The sequence below is a fragment of the Oreochromis niloticus genome, linkage group LG6 (genome assembly GCF_001858045.2).
Source record: "Oreochromis niloticus isolate F11D_XX linkage group LG6, O_niloticus_UMD_NMBU, whole genome shotgun sequence".
Lineage (NCBI taxonomy): Eukaryota > Metazoa > Chordata > Actinopteri > Cichliformes > Cichlidae > Oreochromis > Oreochromis niloticus.
Genome location: NC_031971.2, coordinates 7404883 through 7425646, shown reverse-complemented (window position 1 = coordinate 7425646; position 20764 = coordinate 7404883). Strand labels below are relative to the sequence as shown.

The window sequence follows — 20764 nt, the reverse complement described above, 5'->3', positions numbered from 1 at the left end:
TTAAATTGCTGCTCACTTTCTACAGTACTTAAAACTGATCAGTAGGACCTGAAACTGCAAACATTCAAACATTCAGGCCGAGTAAGAATCAGTTGGTGAACGTATTAATCTACTACAATTAGCAAATTAATAAATAAACAGGAGAAAGTTACAACGCTAACAGAGTCATGCAAGTTTTTGACCAGGAGGTTAAACTCATGCAAATTAGCTTCACCCAGGCTCATGAAAACACTGTCCTGCTAATAGATAGCAGATCATTTGTGTCAGTGTGTCAGGATGGTTTATACTTGAGCTTTTAGTTCACACAGAACAAATTTTCTTCATTTTTTTTTTAACGATTACCAAAGTCTGTGAATCCCCAAATTGTTCAGTTGTTCTTTTTGCTCCCCATCAGGTCACTTTCACCATGTGACAAAAACAACACCCCACTGTACACACTCGGGCCACCGGCAACTTTCTAAATCCTCAATAAAAAGCTGACAGGTTGCAATGATGTTCCAAATAACATTAAGAAAACAACTAAATACACAGAAATATTATGAAAATTGGTTTATTTTATATCTCCTAGTTTGAAATGAAGCAATAAAAACATGTATAAAACATCACAAACTGCAATATTTTACAAATGGTTACGTCCTGCTGATGCAATGGAGACATCTTCCAGTGACAGTCTTCATCCGTGTGTGTGTGAGGAGGCTCCTAAACCCACCGACACAGAAGTGCATGTTCACAACTCCCTCTGTGGAGGTGGGGTCAGGGCCCTCCTCACCCAGGTGAGGAGGGGTGGTGCTGTGGCCAATCAGGTATGAAGTGCTGAGAGTGGATCCTTGGTCCTCTGTGCAGCTCTGTCCACGCTCAGCTTCCCTGCAAAGCAATAACACAAGAAAGGTGTCATTTTAACACAAAACAGCATTTTCACAGTATATTGTTAAAAAGCAATTTTAAACCCAACGTATACACATGAAAAATATAAATAAAGCTAAACCTACAGTGCTGCTGACATAGGACGATGATTATACCAACTATTGGAAGAATTTAGTCTTCAAGACAGTTTGTTGTCAATGTGAGGTGATAACTTACATAGTTGGAACACAGCACCACTCTCCAGTTTTTCACTTGGTCATCCATCCTTCTCATCGGGTTGGTCGGGGTAAGGCTGTCTTCTGGGTGGGGTGTTAGCTCCATCTTGGACGTTGAATGTCTGAAGTGCTGAATTCTGGGAGAGAAAAAGTGTAAACAAGAGACTACAGTCAGTTCACTGCATCATTTTTAAACCTTTTCTACTTATTTGTGTTGACATTAAGTACAGACTTACCTTTGTCCTGCATGGTGAATTGGGGCTTGGGAAAAACATATATTATTCATTTAAAAAGTTACCTGTGATATTAAGAAAAATGGAAGTAATAACAACTAAAACCTACCTTTCAGTCACAATGTAATATTAATATTAATGTCCCATATCAACAAAAAAACAATACAATACAATAATACAAGAGTTACAAAGTTTAAAAACATGTTCTAACATAAACTAATCAGAGTCACTGTCATCAAGCCAAAGCTCAAAAGGCCTCTCCCAGAAACGTCTTACTGCAAAACTACCTGAGGATGTTGAAGGGCATCAAACTGGTCACTTACCTTGCACCTCTTTGCACTTACCTCTTCGGTGTAGATGTCTTCTCTGCTTCTCTTTGCTGAGGAAGGAGCAGCAGAGGGAGCATCTGAGGAAGCAGGTGAGAGAGAAGCTGAGGAAGAAGCAGCAGAGGAAGAAGCAGCAGAGGAAGCAGATGAGGAAGAAGCAGCAGAGGAAGCATCTGAGGAAGCAGATGAGAGAGCAGGTGAGGAAGGAGCAGCAGAGGAAGCATCTGAGGAAGCAGATGAGAGAGCAGGTGAGGAAGGAGCAGCAGAGGAAGCATCTGAGGAAGCAGATGAGAGAGGTGAGGAAGGAGCATACTCACCTTCACTGATACGCTGGGTATCAGTGTCCTGAGCTTCATCAGAAGAGGAGGAGGGTGAGAGAGTGGGAAAATACTCACCATACTCACCTTCACTGATACGCTGGGTATCAGTGTCCTGAGCTTCATCAGAAGAGGAGGAGGGTGAGAGAGTGGGAAATACTCACCATACTCACCTTCACTGATACGCTGGGTATCAGTGTCCTGAGCTTCATCAGAAGAGGAGGAGGGTGAGAGAGTGGGAAAATACTCACCATACTCACCTTCACTGATACGCTGGGTATCAGTGTCCTGAGCTTCACCAGAAGAGGTGGGGCTCTGGAGACTGTCATCCAGGATCCTGATGACTTCGGGAAGGCCTTCTTCTGCAGGGCGTTCAACCACATAGTCAAGACGCCATGTGAGGAAACAATTTTTAAAATAACATTAGGAATGAAATAAACACTCAGTGTTAAAGCAACAGACCTACATCTGTTAGTTTGAGCAGAGGATGAGAGAAAAGCATTTTAGGCTACATTTATGTCAGACTGAATGACACTTCATGCAAGAAAAAACAACTAAGTTAACTAAGTTCAAATCTTTAAGTGAAGATTTTTAATAGAAGACCACCAAGTCAGCTCACTCTGTGTACTTTTAAGGTGACACTATTGTATTTTGTGTACATTCAATTTGTTTTATTTGTTCTTTGTAAGCCTTTATGCAAACACTATGTTGGAATAGGTAATGGATAATAGGTATTGATTTGTAAATAGCCGGACATGAGTAACTTATTATATAAATATACTACAGTAAATTTATAACTAACCATGCAGCTCATTCTCCTGTTTTATTTACAATTCACAATGTCACACATTTTGAAAAAAGCTCAGAGGTTAAATATGTGTTTGCAAACCATAATGTAACATTTAGACCACATGTACCAATCTCATGTCCTAAATGTAAAAAAAAATATTATTTTTTTAATAAAAACACAACCTCCTTGGCAAGAGTAAAAATTGCACACACACAAAGCTCTGCAGGTATGTCTGAAAATGCTGGTCAAGTGAAAAATAAACAAACAAACAGAAACTCTTAACTCAGAATCCACATTTTTAGAAATGTGCACAAGGACTGTATCTGCCATAAGGACAGATGCATCTAATCTGTGGTAAACATGCTATCCCTGTGTAAATATCCCTGTGTACAATATATCTCTCTGCTATCTAATAAGATTAAAAGCATTACCGTAACATAAGATACCATTATTACTACTGTTTTCATATTCTTTTGATATTGTTTTATTTGGATTATTTTTTTTATCTTTGTGTTTTGCAGCAGAGAAAAAAATTATAGTTTATGTCAATAAAGCCTTTGATCCGGAGAAGAAAAGGATGTTAGGAGGGGACCGGTCACCGGGATCTGTGTGTTTACACCTGCGCGTTCTGACGCCATGACACCCTGAAGATGCCGTTACCACAGGCATTTTACAAAATTTAGTCCATTAAGCTATTTTTAACCATTTCATTTTAAAGAAAAGTGTCACATTTTAAGCCTTCAAATCAAAGTAACACCTTTTTTTGATAATTCATACACCAGCCGTTAATAATTTCTACACCTCTCCCGGAAAATTTAAAGCATACAAACAATTTACCGGCAAAAATCTTGGAATACACATATTTGATCACGTTAAAACTTGATATTCACACTGGAACTTGTTAAATTATTACAGTCATTTAAATTTAAAGAAATTTTCAAACGTACCTGCAGCGAAGTCCAGGTGGCTGTCGATGAGTCGGGGTCCACGGCGAGCCATCTTCAAACTTGAAAAACAAAAACAAGTACAAACGATCCACAGATGAAGTACTTGTTGTCGCTTTCAAGTAAAGTCCGCTTTCAGTAAAATGTTTTGCAAAACTTAGCTTTCCACAGGCTGAGGTTGGAGCAGGTCGAAACAAGTCCACGAGCAAGTGTAAAGGGACGATTGGAACCTTGTGCAGTGTTTATATACCCTCGGCACGCTATGGTTACGGTTGTCAACGTGCGTATACACGTGCACGTGATAGAACTATATGAATGGAGCTCACCGCAATGTAATGTACAGTTAATTTATGGTCATTTACAGTCATAGCTGGACTGGCCATCAGGGATACCATGGGCCGATGGTGATTTTTCGTTTTTTATGGGCCGATGGGGTTTTTTGTTTTTGTTGTTGTTTTTGTAACGGTATAAAAAAATGAAAGGTGGTGGATTGGCGAGATGCTGGCAGATGTGTAAAAATAACTGATGTTTGGTGGTGGCTATGGCAGAGCGTCCACAGAGGCCAGCAGGTGGATGAGGAAAAAGGAAGGCGGAGGAGAGACCCGTGGTGGACGCCGGGCCAGCCGCGTTTTGTATTGGGCTGAAAAGGAACGCGATTTGTCCCGGACTTCAGCTTGAATGAAAAAAAAGACACGAAGCTGGAGTTATTCTGTGTCTTTATGCTGTCAGCTGCCTCTTCGTCTCCTATTCTCTCTCCCTCTCTCTCCTGTTGCTACTTAAATGATGAAACTGATCAATGATCAGCTGATCGGCTTTTCGCTCTTGTTTGTTTATCGATCATTTTGAGCCAGAAACCAGCGGATGTCGCGCTAAACAACAGCAGCACGTTAAAGCTTGATCAGCTGTTGTTAGAATTTATTTACTTTCTAGTATCAGCTGATGTTTGCTGGAGGCACAGTTGTAAACCTGCAGTCACAGTTGTAAACCTGCAGTCAGCTGAGACTGAAGAAGTCAATTGGATGAGTGACGAAACGTTTTTCCCACAAAAGGTTAAGTCCAGATGAACAGAATTAACTTTTGGAGATAGTATATAGCTCATGCTAATATCACATCTTCACATTTGTCTTTTTAGAGGTAACAATAACTTTGCATTCTCGCTACTCACCATGCTCTAAAACAGGTATATGTTAGCAATGACAACATTTAACAAATGTTTTTAAAATTCTAGCCGTGCTAATTAGCCTTAGGATTGGTTGAGGTCTGTGCAAGCCTTTGGAACAAAATCAGTCTTGTAAAGCTCACTATTTCCAGGTGAGCCTATAGCACATTTGTTAAAGTCAGTCCGGACTGTACAGCTTCTAATCAGAAATAATTCAACTTTGTTTCTTTTTTTTGGCGCTCGTTAATCTTTTTCTGTCAACAGGATAGTTTGAAAGTCTTAAATAACTCATGTTAAAATGTTGTAGGGCTGTAGAGTGGGGTCATGTTAACAATCCATTAAAACTTGTGGTCTTCAAGGTCAACTTTATGATTTATGGGTGGAAAATTGACAAAAAGTCTAGAACCTACAAACTTTGATTCCTACAACTGTGCTGTGTATATGTCTTAACATATAGGAGGAACCTATAAAGGTAACTGACCTTTGACCTCTCCTTCAAGAAGGTACATGTAATGTCTACAGTGATTAGACATGCTTAATAAAAACAGTGTGGGGCACAGAGTATTTTGTGTGTCAGTGTGGAACATGTCAGTAACACTGAGGGTTACATACACTTTGCCAGGTACACCTGTTCACCTGCTCGTTAAACACAAATATCTAGTGAACCAATCAGACGTCAGCAAATTAAAGTATTTAAGCATACAGACATGTTCATGATGACCTGCTGAAGGTCAAACCAAGTATCAGAATGGGGGAAAGAGAACGCGTGGTTGTTGGTGCCAGATGGGTCTGAGTATTTCAGAAACTGTTCATCCAATGAGCTCACAAATTACCTCTACAGTTTACAGACTGTAGTGGCAATCCAACCAGCAAAAGGCCACCTGAGGGAAACTGAAGTATTTCCAACTCATCCTGGTGATGAGGTCAAACACAACCAGTACTTTTAACATTTTATCAATTATTTACCAAATTAAAAAACAACTTGTGGTAACTTATTTTTAATTTTACTGCATACAAGTTGAATGTAACTAAATCACATGACCTTTTATCGTCCTTGAGCTTATTTCTAGTACAGCATGTAATATAAACACTGTATGTTTATTTAAAAAATAATAACTAAAACAGGACGGTGGCACAGTGGTTAGCACTGTTGCCGCACAGCAAGAAGTCCTGAGTTCAATTCCACCATCAGGCCGGGTCTTTCTGTGTGGAGTTGCATGTTCTCCCCGTGTTTGCGCGGGTTCCTCCGGTACTCCGGCTTCCTCCCACCGTCCAAAGACATGCAGTTGAGGGGATAGGTTAATTGGATAATCCAAATTGTCACTAGGTGTGAATGTGTGAGTGAATGTGAGCGTGAATGTTGTCTGTCCCTGTATGTTGGCCTGCGACAGACTGGCGACCTGTCCAGGGTGTACCCGCCTCTTGCGCTATGACAGCTGGGATAGGCTCCAGCGCCCCCGCGACCTGGAAAGGATAAGCGGAAGCGAATGGATGGATGGAATAACTAAAAACACTCCTTGTATACGTTACAATCAGCTCAACCTTTATCTTAAAATCCAATCCAACTTTATTTACAGAGCACTTTAAAAGCAACATGGTTGACGAAAGTGCTTTCCAGTAAAAAAAAGAGATAAAGTGGATCTGACAGCCGTGGACGGTGAGCCATGCACACCGGCGCCATCTTGGCTCACAAACCACAGCTGACATGAGTTGGATATAAACAAAGTATATCATGTAAATAAAGTATATCAGCCAACATACTGGACACTGTTCTGCTGAACAAACACACATTATCCAATATTGTAGCTGGTGTTATTTGATAATATTTAAATATTTTCAGAATTAAAGTTTATATTTATTTGTCACACAATTTGAAACTTTAATAACCTTACAATAAAACAAATTTCAGATTTAATTATTCTGAAACTAAGTTTAAGCTTCTCATAGCCAGCACAAGGCCAGTTGCAGACTTACTGGTGGTCCTGTGCTGGCCTATGTGTGGATTACCTCTGGGTCACCAAAGGGCCGTCATTCTTTGCGGTATGTGGTGATATATAAGCACATTGTGTGCAGCCGTGGGCCAGTTGCAGACACACTGCTGGCCCTGTGCTGGCCCAGAACAGTTTCAGCTCTGGCCTCAGATGTCAGCCTAATGTGTACCTTAATCGAGCCATGTAATAACAACATGTGGCGGAACATAATATTGCAGAAGTAACATGACAAAACACACTAAATCTTATACAGCGTTTTTCTACTGTCTCGATTAGCCAAAGTGCATTATACATGCCACATTCACACACTTTTACCTAACTGAGTGCATCCTAACTACATTCATACACCTTGACCTCTCTCATGCAGACTGGAGGAGCCAGGGATCAAACCACTAACCTTTCGATCAACCGGTGAGCTGCTCTACCTCCTGAGCTACAGCCACCCGGTGGTAAACATGAGTAAACTCTCACTAGGTTTGGATAAAGTGCACACTCTCAAACTTGTCAAACCTGCATTTGAAAAGTTGGCTACCATAGCAGTATAGTATTGCAACATAGCATTTGAGTTTTCTAACTGAAATAAGAAAATAGGAACACAAATAGTGCCATCATTGCCAGACCTGGCCCACATCTGGTTGACATACAACCTGCCACGACACCAGTCAGTCAGAAGTGCCAGCTTGATGCCGGATCCAGGCCAGACCTGTTTTCTTTGAGCCTGGGCCACATAAACCAACCACAATCGGGCCAGATGTGGCATGCCATCACATAGACAGTGCCATCTACACCAGGCCTGGCCCACATCTGGATTACATGTCATTTACCATGCCAGAAGTCAGCCAGCAGTGCCAGCTTGACACCAGATCCGGCCAGGTCTGTCTGCTATGTGGGAAGTATAAAAAGTATGGGAATGTACAACCATCATACCGCTCAGGGAGGAGACCTTGTAAAGATGCTGGCTGAAACTGGTAACACAGTGTCACTATCCACTGTAAAATGAGTCCTGTACTATCATGAGCTAAAAGGTTCCTCTTAATCTCTGGAGACATGTCCTGTGGTCTGATGAAACAAAATGTTCGGCTATAATGATAAACAATATATTTGGAGGAAAAAGGAGGACGCTTTGAAGCCTCAGAACACCATCCCAACTGTGAAGTATGGGGTGCAGCTTCATGTTGTGGGCCGTTCTGTTGCAGAAGGGACTGGTGCACCTCACAGAATAGATGGCATCATGAGAAAAGAAATTTATGTGGAGTATCTGAAGACATCAACAGGAAGCTGAAGCTTGGGCGCAAATGGGTCTTCCAAATGGACAATGACCCCAAGCATACCTCCAAATTAGTACAAATGGCTTAAGGATAATAAATCAAAGTTTTGGAGTGCAATCACAAAGTCCTGATCTCAGTCCTGTAGAAAATTGTGGGTGGGACGGAAAAAGCAAGTGTGAGCAAGAAGACCTACAAACCTGAGGCAGTTACACCAGTTCTGTCAAGAGGAGTGGGCCGAGATTCCAGCAAACTATTGCAGAAAGCTTGTGGAAGGACACCTGAAGCATGTGGCCCAAGTTTACGTATACTCAGACTACGAAGAAAGTAAAAGAAACAAAAACAACAAACAAGTTCTCTCTCTTTATTTTGAATGTGTAAACAGATTCTACAAAAAGATGTAAACACAAAGCGTCCATTGCAAATAGTCAGTTCCCTTTGGCCATGTGTTGTTCTAGTAGGAAGATTACACTATGAAATAGAAGTTATCTCTACGTTTTTAGTTAAACTGCTACGCAGATAAGCTACACAAAACACCACTATGTGTTGGAACAGGAAGTGATACTCTACCGCAGAGAGAGCGAACACCAACTGGATGGCGCTGTAGTCTGCACTATAGCTTTTATTATTTATTCACTAATGAAAAAGCACACATATTGCAGCTCTTCCTTTTGCTACTGGATCTAGAACACCATTTAGATCATAACAGCTCCTGATCAGGATGAATTTCATTTTCAAATCAAATTTCATGTCCCATTTCACAATTTGTAACATAATATTTCAAAGCTTGCTTATGGGCTTGTTTTGGAGCAGACCAACAGTCAGGCTCGTCTTCACCCTTACTGTCAGACTCTGAATGATGGTTCTGCTGTATCTCACCTGGCTGAGTGGGACACAGAGTTCCCACTGCAGAGCTTGGGTTGAGTCTGGCCTCGACCATTTCCTGTGTGCCATACCGCCTCACTCTCTCCCCACCTTCCTGTCTGCTGTCTGGCAAAAGGCCTCATGTTCTGAAATCTCTTCCTCTCCATCATCTTGAGTTTCTTTGAGTGGAGCTTCTTTTGCAGCTGTGACAAAAATAGAACGGTTTCTGCAACCGGGGAGTAAAATGTGCTGCAGTGTGAGGGCGCACAGGTGTAGGTGTGGAATTTTACATATAAATATTATAGTTTCTTCATGCACAAGAATGTAACATTTAATCTAACCCACTTTCATCAACTACATAACCTTTATTGGAGATATTCATAATTGTGTGTATCACACACACAAACACACATCACTAAACTCTCTCTTTTTATCTCTCTCCCTCTCTCTGTGAATGATGGAGGTTTGGTGGACTGGTGGTTTGTCTGGCTGAAAGTTGTGTTTTTTTATGTGTGGTGTGTTGTGAGGCTGATGATTTAGTGTAATGTGTATGTGTTGTTAGTGTAGTTTATGTGGTGTTAGTGGTTTTTCCTGGATGCAGAGCAGTCAGTATGCCTGGACTTTACACCACCATGTTAGGGATGGAGTAAAGTAATAAGCTTGCGTGGAGAAGCTGCTGCAGGGGCTTCCTCAGCTGAGCTCTGAGACAGAGCTGTCCTGGATGCTAACTTTTCTTTGGAGGAGATTAGTGCTGCTGCTGGTCAGCTGGCTCCTGCACAGGGTGGGCTGCCTGCAGACTTCTGTAAAGGTCTTACTGCATCGAGTCATCATGTGGGGCTCTCTCTTCTCCTTAAACAGGATAACTTACAGGTCTAAACCAAATCAGAGATATTGCAATAAACAGATCAGGAGCAACAAAGTACTTCCAGCATACAGGCAAAATGCACATTAAAATTACAAGATATAAAACAAGTCAAAGATATGAAAACGACTAAACACAAAGTTTACCAGACTACAGACAGAAATGCACATTTAAAAATACAATAAAACAAGTCAAAATATTTGAAATAACCAGACCTCAAAAACAAGTTACTTACCAGACACAGGACAAATGCACATTAAACACTACAAGTTAACAGCGATATTTGCATAAACAGACAAAGAGCAACAAATACTTACAGCACTACAGACAGAATGCACATTTAACATTACAAATAAAAACAGTCAAGATTTCAATAAAAGACCAAGCAACATACTACCACACACAGGACAAAATGAACATAAAACATTACAGATATAAAACAAGTCAAAGATATTTGCAATAAACAGACCTGAAAGCAACAAAGTTACTTACCAGCACTACAGGACAGAAATGCACATTTAAACATTACAAGATATAAAAACAAGTCAAAGATATTTGCAATAAACAGACCAGAGCAACAAAGTTGCTTACCAGCACTACAGGACAGAAATGCACATTTAAACAGTACAGATATAAAAACAGTCAAAGAATTTGCAATAAACAGACAACAAGAGCAACAAAGTTGCTTTACCAGCATACAGGACAGAAATGCACATTCAAACAGTACAAGATATAAAAACAAGTCAAAGAAATTTGCAATAAACAGACATCAGAGCAACAAAGTTGCTTACCAGCACTACAGGACAGAAATGCACATTTAAACATTACAAGATATAAAAACAAGTCAAAGAATTTGCAATAAACAGACATCAAGACAACAAAGTGACTTACAGCACTACAGGACAGAAATGAACTTTAAACATTACAAGATATAAAAAAGTCAAAGATATTTGCAATAAACAGACATCAAGAGCAACAAAGTTGCTTACCAGCACTACAGGACAGAAATGCACATTAAACATTACAGATATAAAAACAAGTCAAAATATTTGCAATAAACAGACATCAAGAGCAACAAAGTTGCTTACCAGCACTTCAGGACAGAAATGAACATTTAAACATTACAAGATATAAAAACAAGTCAAAGAAATTTGCAATAAACAGACATCAAGAGCAACAAAGTGACTTACCAGCACTACAGGACAGAAATGAACATTTAAACATTACAAGATATAAAAACAAGTCAAAGAAATTTGCAATAAACAGACATCAAGAGCAACAAAGTTACTTACCAGCACTACAGGACAGAAATGAACATTTAAACATACAAGATATAAAAACAAGTCAAAGATATTGCAATAAACAGACCTCAGAGCAACAAAGTTGCTTACCAGCACTACAGGACAGAAATAAATATTAAACATACAAGGTCTAAAACAAGTCAAACACATTTGCAATAAACAGACATCAAGAGCAACAAAGTTGCTTACCAGCACTACAGGACAGAAATGGACATTTGTACATTACAAGATATAAAAAAAAGTCAAAGATTTTTGCAATAAACAGACCTCAAAGCAACAAAGTTGCTTACCAGCACTACAGGACAGAAATAAATATTTAAACACTACAAGGTCTAAAAACAAGTCAATCACATTTGCAATAAACAGACATCAAGAGCAACAAAGTGACTTACCAGCACTACAGGACAGAAATGCACATTTAAACATCCATCCATCCATCCATCTTCATCCGCTTTATCCGAGGCCGGGTCGCGGGGGCAGCAGCCTAAGCAGAGAAGCCCAGACCTCCCTCTCCCCAGCCACCTCCTCCAGCTTATCCGGGGGAACACCAAGGCGTTCCCAGGCCAGCCAAGAGATGTAATCTCTCCAGCGTGTCCTGGGTCTGCCCGGGGCCTCCTCCCGGTGGGACATGCCCGGAACACCTCACCCAGGAGGCGCCCAGGAGGCATCCTTGTCAGATGCCCGAACCACCTCAACTGGCTCCTTTCGATGTGGAGGAGCAGCGGCTCTACTCTGAGCCCCTCCCGGATGGCCGAACTTCTCATCCTATCTCTAAGGAGAGGCCAGCCACCCTTCGGAGGAAGCTCATTTCTGCCGCTTGTATCCGCGATCTCGTTCTTTCGGTCACTACCACAGCTCGTGCCATAAGTGAGGGTAGGGACGTAGATCGACCGGTAAATTGAGAGCTTCGCTTTTACACTCAGCTCCCTCTTCACCACGACGGACCGGTGCAGCGTCCGCATCACTGCAGCCGCAGCACCAATCCGTCTGTCGATCTCCGGCTCCCTTCTCCCATCACTCGCGAACAAGACCCGAGATACTATTCCGTCAATCGCTACCTTATCGTGGTGGAGGGGTTTGTGTGTCCCAGGGATCCCAGGGGCTATGTTGTCTGGGGGCTTTTGCCCCCTGGTAGGGTCTCCCATGGCAAATTGGTCTTGGGTGAGGGACCAGACAAAGAGCGATTCAGAAGACCCTTATGAAGAGAATATCGAGGGAACAGTTTACCCTGCCCGGGATAGGGTTACCGGGGCCCCGCCCTGGAGCCAGGCCCGGGAGGGTGCCCGAGGGCGAGCGTCTGGTGGCCGGGCCTTAGTCCATGGGCCCGGCCGGGCACAGCCCGAAGAGGAGACATGGGCCCATCCTCCCGCAGGCCCACCACCCGCAGGAGGCGCCATAGGGTCGGGTGCATTGTGTGCTGGGCGGCGGCCAGGAGCGGAGGCCCTGGCGGACTGATCCCCGGCTGCCAAGACTGGCATTTAAACATTACAAGATAAAAAAACAAGTCAAAGATATTTGCAATAAACAGACATCAGAGCAACAAAGTGACTTACCAGCACTACAGGACAGAAATGCACATTTAAACAGTACAAGATATAAAAACAAGTCACAGATTTTTACAATAAACAGACATCAGAGCAACAAAGATGCTTACCAGCATTACAGGACAGAAATGCACATTTAAACATTACAGGATATAAAAACAAGTCAAATATATTTGCAATAAACAGACCTGAAAGCAACAGAGTTACTTACCAGCACTACAGGACAGAAATGCACATTTAAACATTACAGGATATAAAAACAAGTCAAAGATATTTGCAATAAACAGACCTCAAAGCAACAAAGTTGCTTACCAGCATTACAGGACAGAAATGCACATTTAAACATTACAAGATATAAAAACGAGTCAAAGATATTTGCAATAAACAGACATCAGAACAACAAAGTTGCTTACCAGCACTACAGGACATAAATGCACATTTAAACATTACAAGATATAAAAACAAGTCAAATATATTTGCAATAAACAGACATCAGAGCAACAAAGTTGCTTACCAGCACTACAGGACATAAATGCACATTTAAACATTACAAGATTAAAAAAAAAACAAGTCAAAGATATTTGCAATAAACAGACATCAAGACATCTTTTAGCTCAGCAACTTTGTTGCCGATTCATGCAGCACAAGGAAATATTAGCACAGAGGCTGACAACGCAGTGCCAGGTGCAAGAGAGCTGCAACAGGAATCGCAGCAGGTTTACCTGTGCAACATGTCAGAAATTCACCTGTGCCAAATGCAGGGATGATGGACACTGGGTCTGCAAACGCTGTAAAGTTTGAAACACTGAAATAAAACAGACTTGTGTATCCATGTATTGTGAATGTGTGTCTTTTGTATTTAGGTTGTAACACAGAGGTTTGGCCTGCCTTGAATCTGAGTAAACAAATGCGAATGTTGCACAAACACATACACACACACACACACACCAAATCTGCATTTATTTGTCCCACAAGTGGAAAATCTGCATTGTCATTCCAAAAAAGTGGACAGAGCACGGTATAGAAAGTGCACTATACAAACAATCTGGAAACATATTTATGGACACGAGTATTCAAAAATATTGGTGTATGTATACACACATCTATCTATCTATCTATCTATCTATCTATCTATCTATCTATCTATCTATCTATCTATCTATCTATCTGTGTATAGATAGTGTGTATATATATATATATATATATATATATATATACACATAAATGGTAAATGGTAAATGGCCTGTATTTATATAGCGCTTTACTAGTCCCTAAGGACCCCAAAGCGCTTTACATATCCAGTCATCCACCCATTCACGCACACATTCACACACTGGTGATGGCAAGCTACATTGTAGCCACAGCCACCCTGGGGCGCACTGACAGAGGCGAGGCTGCCGGACACTGGCGCCACCGGGCCCTCTGACCACCACCAGTAGGCAACAGGTGAAGTGTCTTGCCCAAGGACACAACGACCGAGACTGTCCAAGCCGGGGCTCGGCCCGGCAACCTTCCGATTACAAGGCAAACTCCCAACTCTTGAGCCACAATCGCACACTATATATATATATATATATATGTATATATATATATATATATATACATATATATATATATATATATATATATATATATATATATGTGTGTGATATAGATGTGTCTGTGTGTATAACTAGACTTTATGCTTATTATATAAGGTTTTACTACATAAATATATAAATATATGTACAACTCTGTGTATATATGTTTATGGCCAGGCATCCAATGTAGTGACAAGGATTGACAAGAACTAATATTGCATATGAGAAATATTGCACATAGAAACTACCATGGTGTATAGTACACTGCAGGTAAGGAAGGAAAGTAGCCTTGCAGGGAAGGAAAGACCTGAATCTCTCATGGTTAGGGTTGGGGAGGGTGTGTTTGCACAACAAAAGCAGGAGAACAATGGAGCTGAAGACCTGTGAAAATCTCAGCGGGGTGCCAAGAGGTGTTAAGGTCGGCGGGAATTTATGCAAATTTGCGCAGGCTAGTAAATCTAGTAGTAGGGACTTGCACCAGGGAAAAAGGCTCAGTAATTCTAGTGTTAAGCCAATTTCTTTGGGATGTGTTTCCACTGGAACAGCAGCGTTGTTTCCTCTTATAGGTTGAGAATCAAACTGTTGCCTTGAGCTTTGTGGAACAAATTCAGTGGTATTGAAGCTAGGATTTTGCATTTCATGATGAATGAACTCATAAACTCTGTACATAAACCTTTGTACTTGAGCACAGCCACTTTTGCAGTTTGAGCAGCAATTTGATTCGATTTCCTTTTTGCCTAATTTGCTCCTCCTGAGCCTTAAGAGCAGTTGCCATTGTACAAAGAGCAGCCCTTATAGCCTCTGATTTGAGGCATGTTGATGAGGTTGATGATTTCAAAGACCCATGACCCATGTCCATCGTTTTATGACCACAGTATACTCATATAACGGATGTCAATCCAGCAGATTATCTTTGGCATGTGGTGGATCAGGAGATTTGCAACATGGATGCACAGCCGACAAACGTGAAGCAACTGTGTGATGCTATCATGTCAATATGAAACTAAATCTGTGAGGAATGTTTCCAGGTCTTTGTTGAATCTGTGCCACAAAGAATTAAGGCAGATCTGAAGGTGAAACAGTACTGGCAGGTGTAACTAATGAAGTGGCCAGTGACTGTATTTAGTGTGTAGATGTTTTTTCAGTATTTTATTCACTTAATAGCAGGACAGAATACCACATGACTGTGTCCTTGTGTTATACCCTCTTTGCTGCAGTGATGCTGCAGACAAACACAAACATCGTGATTAGACATTTAAGAAGAGCCTCTTAAAGATGAAGGTCTGTGTCTCTTGACCTAAACACATAATCCAGTTAAATCTAATTTATGTTCATCAATGCCCCTCACACTGTAACTTAAAGTATGTGGTTAGGAAACTTAACAAGCACTGATAAAGCTTCATCAGTAGCTCGAGCAAGACCTCAAAACCTTCGATCACCACGGGTGGTTAGCAGACTGTGGTTGTACCATGCAGCCTAATAACATGCAGTAAATTGCAGGTTAAAGCAGTCTGCTTACACTTTGTTAAACGAGGGAAGGGAACTAATGTGGCTGTCACATTACCCTTTTGTCCCATTTCATCCCAGGACTTGATTAAATTGCTGCTCACTTTCTACAGTACTTAAAACTGATCAGTAGGACCTGAAACTGCAAACATTCAAACATTCAGGCCGAGTAAGAATCAGTTGGTGAACGTATTAATCTACTACAATTAGCAAATTAATAAATAAACAGGAGAAAGTTACAACGCTAACAGAGTCATGCAAGTTTTTGACCAGGAGGTTAAACTCATGCAAATTAGCTTCACCCAGGCTCATGAAAACACTGTCCTGCTAATAGATAGCAGATCATTTGTGTCAGTGTGTCAGGATGGTTTATACTTGAGCTTTTAGTTCACACAGAACAAATTTTCTTCATTTTTTTTTAACGATTACCAAAGTCTGTGAATCCCAAATTGTTCAGTTGTTCTTTTTGCTCCCCATCAGGTCACTTTCACCATGTGACAAAAACAACACCCCACTGTACACACTCGGGCCACCGGCAACTTTCTAAATCCTCAATAAAAAGCTGACAGGTTGCAATGATGTTCCAAATAACATTAAGAAAACAACTAAATACACAGAAAATATTATGAAAATTGGTTTATTTTATATCTCCTAGTTTGAAATGAAGCAATAAAAACATGTATAAAACATCACAAACTGCAATATTTTACAAATGGTTACGTCCTGCTGATGCAATGGAGACATCTTCCAGTGACAGTCTTCATCCGTGTGTGTGTGAGGAGGCTCCTAAACCCACCGACACAGAAGTGCATGTTCACAACTCCCTCTGTGGAGGTGGGGTCAGGGCCCTCCTCACCCAGGTGAGGAGGGGTGGTGCTGTGGCCAATCAGGTATGAAGTGCTGAGAGTGGATCCTTGGTCCTCTGTGCAGCTCTGTCCACGCTCAGCTTCCCTGCAAAGCAATAACACAAGAAAGGTGTCATTTTAACACAAAACAGCATTTTCACAGTATGTTGTTAAAAAGCAATTTTAAACCCAACGTATACACATGAAAAATATAAATAAAGCTAAACCTACAGTGCTGCTGACATAGGACGATGATTTATACCAACTATTGGAAGAGTTTAGTCTTCAAGACAGTTTGTTGTCAATGTGAGGTGATAACTTACATAGTTGGAACACAGCACCACTCTCCAGTTTTTCACTTGGTCATCCATCCTTCTCATCGGGTTGGTCGGGGTAAGGCTGTCTTCTGGGTGGGGTGTTAGCTCCATCTTGGACGTTGAATGTCTGAAGTGCTGAATTCTGGGAGAGAAAAAGTGTAAACAAGAGACTACAGTCAGTTCACTGCATCATTTTTAAACCTTTTCTACTTATTTGTGTTGACATTAAGTACAGACTTACCTTTGTCCTGCATGGTGAATTGGGGCTTGGGAAAAACATATATTATTCATTTAAAAAGTTACCTGTGATATTAAGAAAAATGGAAGTAATAACAACTAAAACCTACCTTTCAGTCACAATGTAATATTAATATTAATGTCCCATATCAACAAAAAAACAATACAATACAATAATACAAGAGTTACAAAGTTTAAAACATGTTCTAACATAAACTAATCAGAGTCACTGTCATCAAGCCAAAGCTCAAAAGGCCTCTCCCAGAAACGTCTTACTGCAAAACTACCTGAGGATGTTGAAGGGGCATCAAACTGGTCACTTACCTTGCACCTCTTTGCACTTACCTCTTCGGTGTAGATGTCTTCTCTGCTTCTCTTTGCTGAGGAAGGAGCAGCAGAGGGAGCATCTGAGGAAGCAGATGAGAGAGAAGCTGAGGAAGAAGCAGCAGAGGAAGAAGCAGCAGAGGAAGCAGATGAGGAAGAAGCAGCAGAGGAAGCATCTGAGGAAGCAGATGAGAGAGCAGGTGAGGAAGGAGCAGCAGAGGAAGCATCTGAGGAAGCAGATGAGAGAGCAGGTGAGGAAGGAGCAGCAGAGGAAGCATCTGAGGAAGCAGATGAGAGAGGTGAGGAAGGAGCATACTCACCTTCACTGATACGCTGGGTATCAGTGTCCTGAGCTTCATCAGAAGAGGAGGAGGGTGAGAGAGTGGGAAATACTCACCATACTCACCTTCACTGATACGCTGGGTATCAGTGTCCTGAGCTTCATCAGAAGAGGAGGAGGGTGAGAGAGTGGGAAAATACTCACCATACTCACCTTCACTGATACGCTGGGTATCAGTGTCCTGAGCTTCATCAGAAGAGGAGGAGGGTGAGAGAGTGGGAAAATACTCACCATACTCACCTTCACTGATACGCTGGGTATCAGTGTCCTGAGCTTCACCAGAAGAGGTGGGGCTCTGGAGACTGTCATCCAGGATCCTGATGACTTCGGGAAGGCCTTCTTCTGCAGGGCGTTCAACCACATAGTCAAGACGCCATGTGAGGAAACAATTTTAAAATAACATTAGGAATGAAATAAACACTCAGTGTTAAAGCAACAGACCTACATCTGTTAGTTTGAGCAGAGGATGAGAGAAAAGCATTTTAGGCTACATTTATGTCAGACTGAATGACACTTCATGCAAGAAAAAAACAACTAAGTTAACTAAGTTCAAATCTTTAAGTGAAGATTTTTAATAGAAGACCACCAAACCTCCACCAAGTCAGCTCACTCTGTGTACTTTTAAGGTGACACTATTGTATTTTGTGTACATTCAATTTGTTTTATTTGTTCTTTGTAAGCCTTTATGCAAACACTATGTTGGAATAGGTAATGGATAATAGGTATTGATTTGTAAATAGCCGGACATGAGTAACTTATTATATAAATATACTACAGTAAATTTATAACTAACCATGCAGCTCATTCTCCTGTTTTATTTACAATTCACAATGTCACACATTTTGAAAAAAGCTCAGAGGTTAAATATGTGTTTGCAAACCATAATGTAACATTTAGACCACATGTACCAATCTCATGTCCTAAATGTAAAAAAAATATTATTTTTTTAATAAAAACACAACCTCCTTGGCAAGAGTAAAAATTGCACACACACAAAGCTCTTCAGGTATGTCTGAAAATGCTGGTCAAGTGAAAAATAAACAAACAAACAGAAACTCTTAACTCAGAATCCACATTTTTAGAAATGTGCACAAGGACTGTATCTGCCATAAGGACAGATGCATCTAATCTGTGGTAAACATGCTATCCCTGTGTAAATATCCCTGTGTACAATATATCTCTCTGCTATCTAATACGATTAAAAGCATTACCGTAACATAAGATACCATTATTACTACTGTTTCATATTCTTTTGATATTGTTTTATTTGGATTTTTTTTTTTTATCTTTGTGTTTTGCAGCAGAGAAAAAAATTATAGTTTATGTCAATAAAGCCTTTGATCCGGAGAAGAAAAGGATGTTAGGAGGGGACCGGTCACCGGGATCTGTGTGTTTACACCGCGTTCTGACGCCATGACACCCTGAAGATGCCGTTACCACAGGCATTTTACAAAATTTAGTCCATTAAGCTATTTTTAACCATTTCATTTTAAAGAAAAGTGTCAAATTTTAAGCCTTCAAATCAAAGTAACACCTTTTTTTTGATAATTCATACACCAGCCGTTAATAATTTCTACACCTCTCCCGGAAAATTTAAAGCATACAAACAATTTACCGGCAAAAATCTTGGAATACACATATTTGAGCACGTTAAAACTTGATATTCACACTGGAACTTGTTAAATTATTACAGTCATTTAAATTTAAAGAAATTTTCAAACGTACCTGCAGCGAAGTCCAGGTGGCTGTCGATGAGTCGGGGTCCACGGCGAGCCATCTTCAAACTTGAAAAACAAAAACAAGTACAAACGATCCACAGATGAAGTACTTGTTGTCGCTTTCAAGTAAAGTCCGCTTTCAGTAAAATGTTTTGCAAAACTTAGCTTTCCACAGGCTGAGGTTGGAGCAGGTCGAAACAAGTCCACGAGCAAGTGTAAAGGGACGATTGGAACCTTGTGCAGTGTTTATATACCCTCGGCACGCTATGGTTACGGTTGTCAACGTGCGTATACAGTGCACGTGATAGAACTATATGAATGGAGCTCACCGCAATGTAATGTACAGTTAATTTATGGTCATTTACAGTCATAGCTGGACTGGCCATCAGGGATACCGTGGGCCGATGGTGATTTTTCGTTTTTTATGGGCCGATGGGGTTTTTTGTTTTTGTTGTTGTTTTTGTAACGGTATAAAAAAAATGAAAGGTGGTGGATTGGCGAGATTCTGGCAGATGTGTAAAAATAACTGATGTTTGGTGGTGGCTATGGCGGAGCGTCCACAGAGGCCAGCAGGTGGATGAGGGAAAAGGAAGGCGGAGGAGAGACCCGTGGTGGACACCGGGCCAGCCGCGTTTTGTATTGGGCTGAAAAGGAACGCGATTTGTCCCGGACTTCAGCTTGAATGAAAAAAAAGACACGAAGCTGGAGTTATTCTGTGTCTTTATGCTGTCAGCTGCCTCTTCGTCTCCTATTCTCTCTCCCTCTCTCTCCTGTTGCTACTTAAATGATGAAACTGATCAATGATCAGCTGATCGGCTTTTCGCTCTTGTTTGTTTATCGATCATTTTGAGCCAGAAACCAGCGGATGTCGCGCTAAACAACAGCAGCACGTTAAAGCTTGATCAGCTGTTGTTAGAATTTATTTACTTTCTAGTATCAGCTGATGTTTGCTGGAGGCACAGTTGTAAACCTGCAGTCACAGTTGTAAACCTGCAGTCAGCTGAGACTGAAGAAGTCAATTGGATGAGTGACGAAACGTTTTTCCCACAAAACGTTAAGTCCAGATGAACAGAATTAACTTTTGGAGATAGTATATAGCTCATGCTAATATCACATCTTCACATTTTTCTTTTTACAGGTAGCAATAACTTTGCATTCTCGCTACTCACCATGCTCTAAAACAGGTATATGTTAGCAATGACAACATTTAACAAATGTTTTA

At 40.9% G+C, this 20764-nt stretch overlaps 2 protein-coding genes across 6 annotated transcripts; both read right to left on the bottom strand.

Moving 5' to 3' along the window:
• Positions 1 to 1652: 1652 nt before the first annotated feature.
• Positions 1653 to 4007, bottom strand: LOC112847077 (spore coat protein SP96-like). Its single transcript, XM_025907805.1, has 4 exons — positions 3693 to 4007; positions 2129 to 2317; positions 1810 to 1955; positions 1653 to 1718 (listed from the first exon to the last, which is right to left on the bottom strand). The coding sequence occupies exons 1-4, from the start codon at positions 3742 to 3744 to the stop codon at positions 1653 to 1655; spliced, it is 453 nt and encodes a 150-aa protein (XP_025763590.1). The 5' UTR covers positions 3745 to 4007.
• A 12479-nt stretch (positions 4008 to 16486) lies between these two features.
• On the bottom strand, positions 16487 to 19784 carry LOC109202529 (putative protein TPRXL). Of its 5 annotated transcripts, none has more exons than XM_025907634.1 (5): positions 19550 to 19784; positions 17891 to 18199; positions 17506 to 17804; positions 16930 to 17065; positions 16487 to 16712 (listed from the first exon to the last, which is right to left on the bottom strand). In XM_025907634.1, exons 1-4 carry the CDS (start codon positions 19599 to 19601, stop codon positions 16970 to 16972), a joined length of 756 nt encoding a protein of 251 aa, XP_025763419.1. In that variant the 5' UTR covers positions 19602 to 19784; the 3' UTR covers positions 16487 to 16712; positions 16930 to 16969. The 5 variants fall into 5 exon arrangements, 4 of the variants coding, with proteins under 4 accessions (XP_025763419.1, XP_025763421.1, XP_025763418.1 ...); XM_025907636.1 differs by having other exon boundaries at positions 17891 to 18166; XR_003220313.1 differs by lacking the exons at positions 17506 to 17804; positions 17891 to 18199; positions 19550 to 19784 and adding an exon at positions 17165 to 17307.
• Positions 19785 to 20764: the final 980 nt, after the last annotated feature.

What these genes read in the sequence shown, in the direction of transcription:
- LOC112847077 (XM_025907805.1), bottom strand. Translation starts at nt 3,744, where the DNA reads ATGGCTCGCCGTGGACCCCGACTCATCGACAGCCACCTGGACTTCGCT. An exon ending in CCACCTGGACTTCGCTGCAG is followed by an intron (nt 2,318 to 3,692) that starts GTACGTTTGAAA and finishes AACGCCCTGCAG; the next exon opens with AAGAAGGCCTTCCCGAAGTC. An exon ending in TACCCAGCGTATCAGTGAAG is followed by an intron (nt 1,956 to 2,128) that starts GTGAGTATGGTG and finishes GTATCAGTGAAG; the next exon opens with GTGAGTATGCTCCTTCCTCA.
- LOC109202529 (XM_025907633.1), bottom strand. Translation starts at nt 19,601, where the DNA reads ATGGCTCGCCGTGGACCCCGACTCATCGACAGCCACCTGGACTTCGCT. An exon ending in CCACCTGGACTTCGCTGCAG is followed by an intron (nt 18,200 to 19,549) that starts GTACGTTTGAAA and finishes GTTTCCTCACAT; the next exon opens with GGCGTCTTGACTATGTGGTT. An exon ending in TACCCAGCGTATCAGTGAAG is followed by an intron (nt 17,805 to 17,890) that starts GTGAGTATGGTG and finishes GTATCAGTGAAG; the next exon opens with GTGAGTATGCTCCTTCCTCA.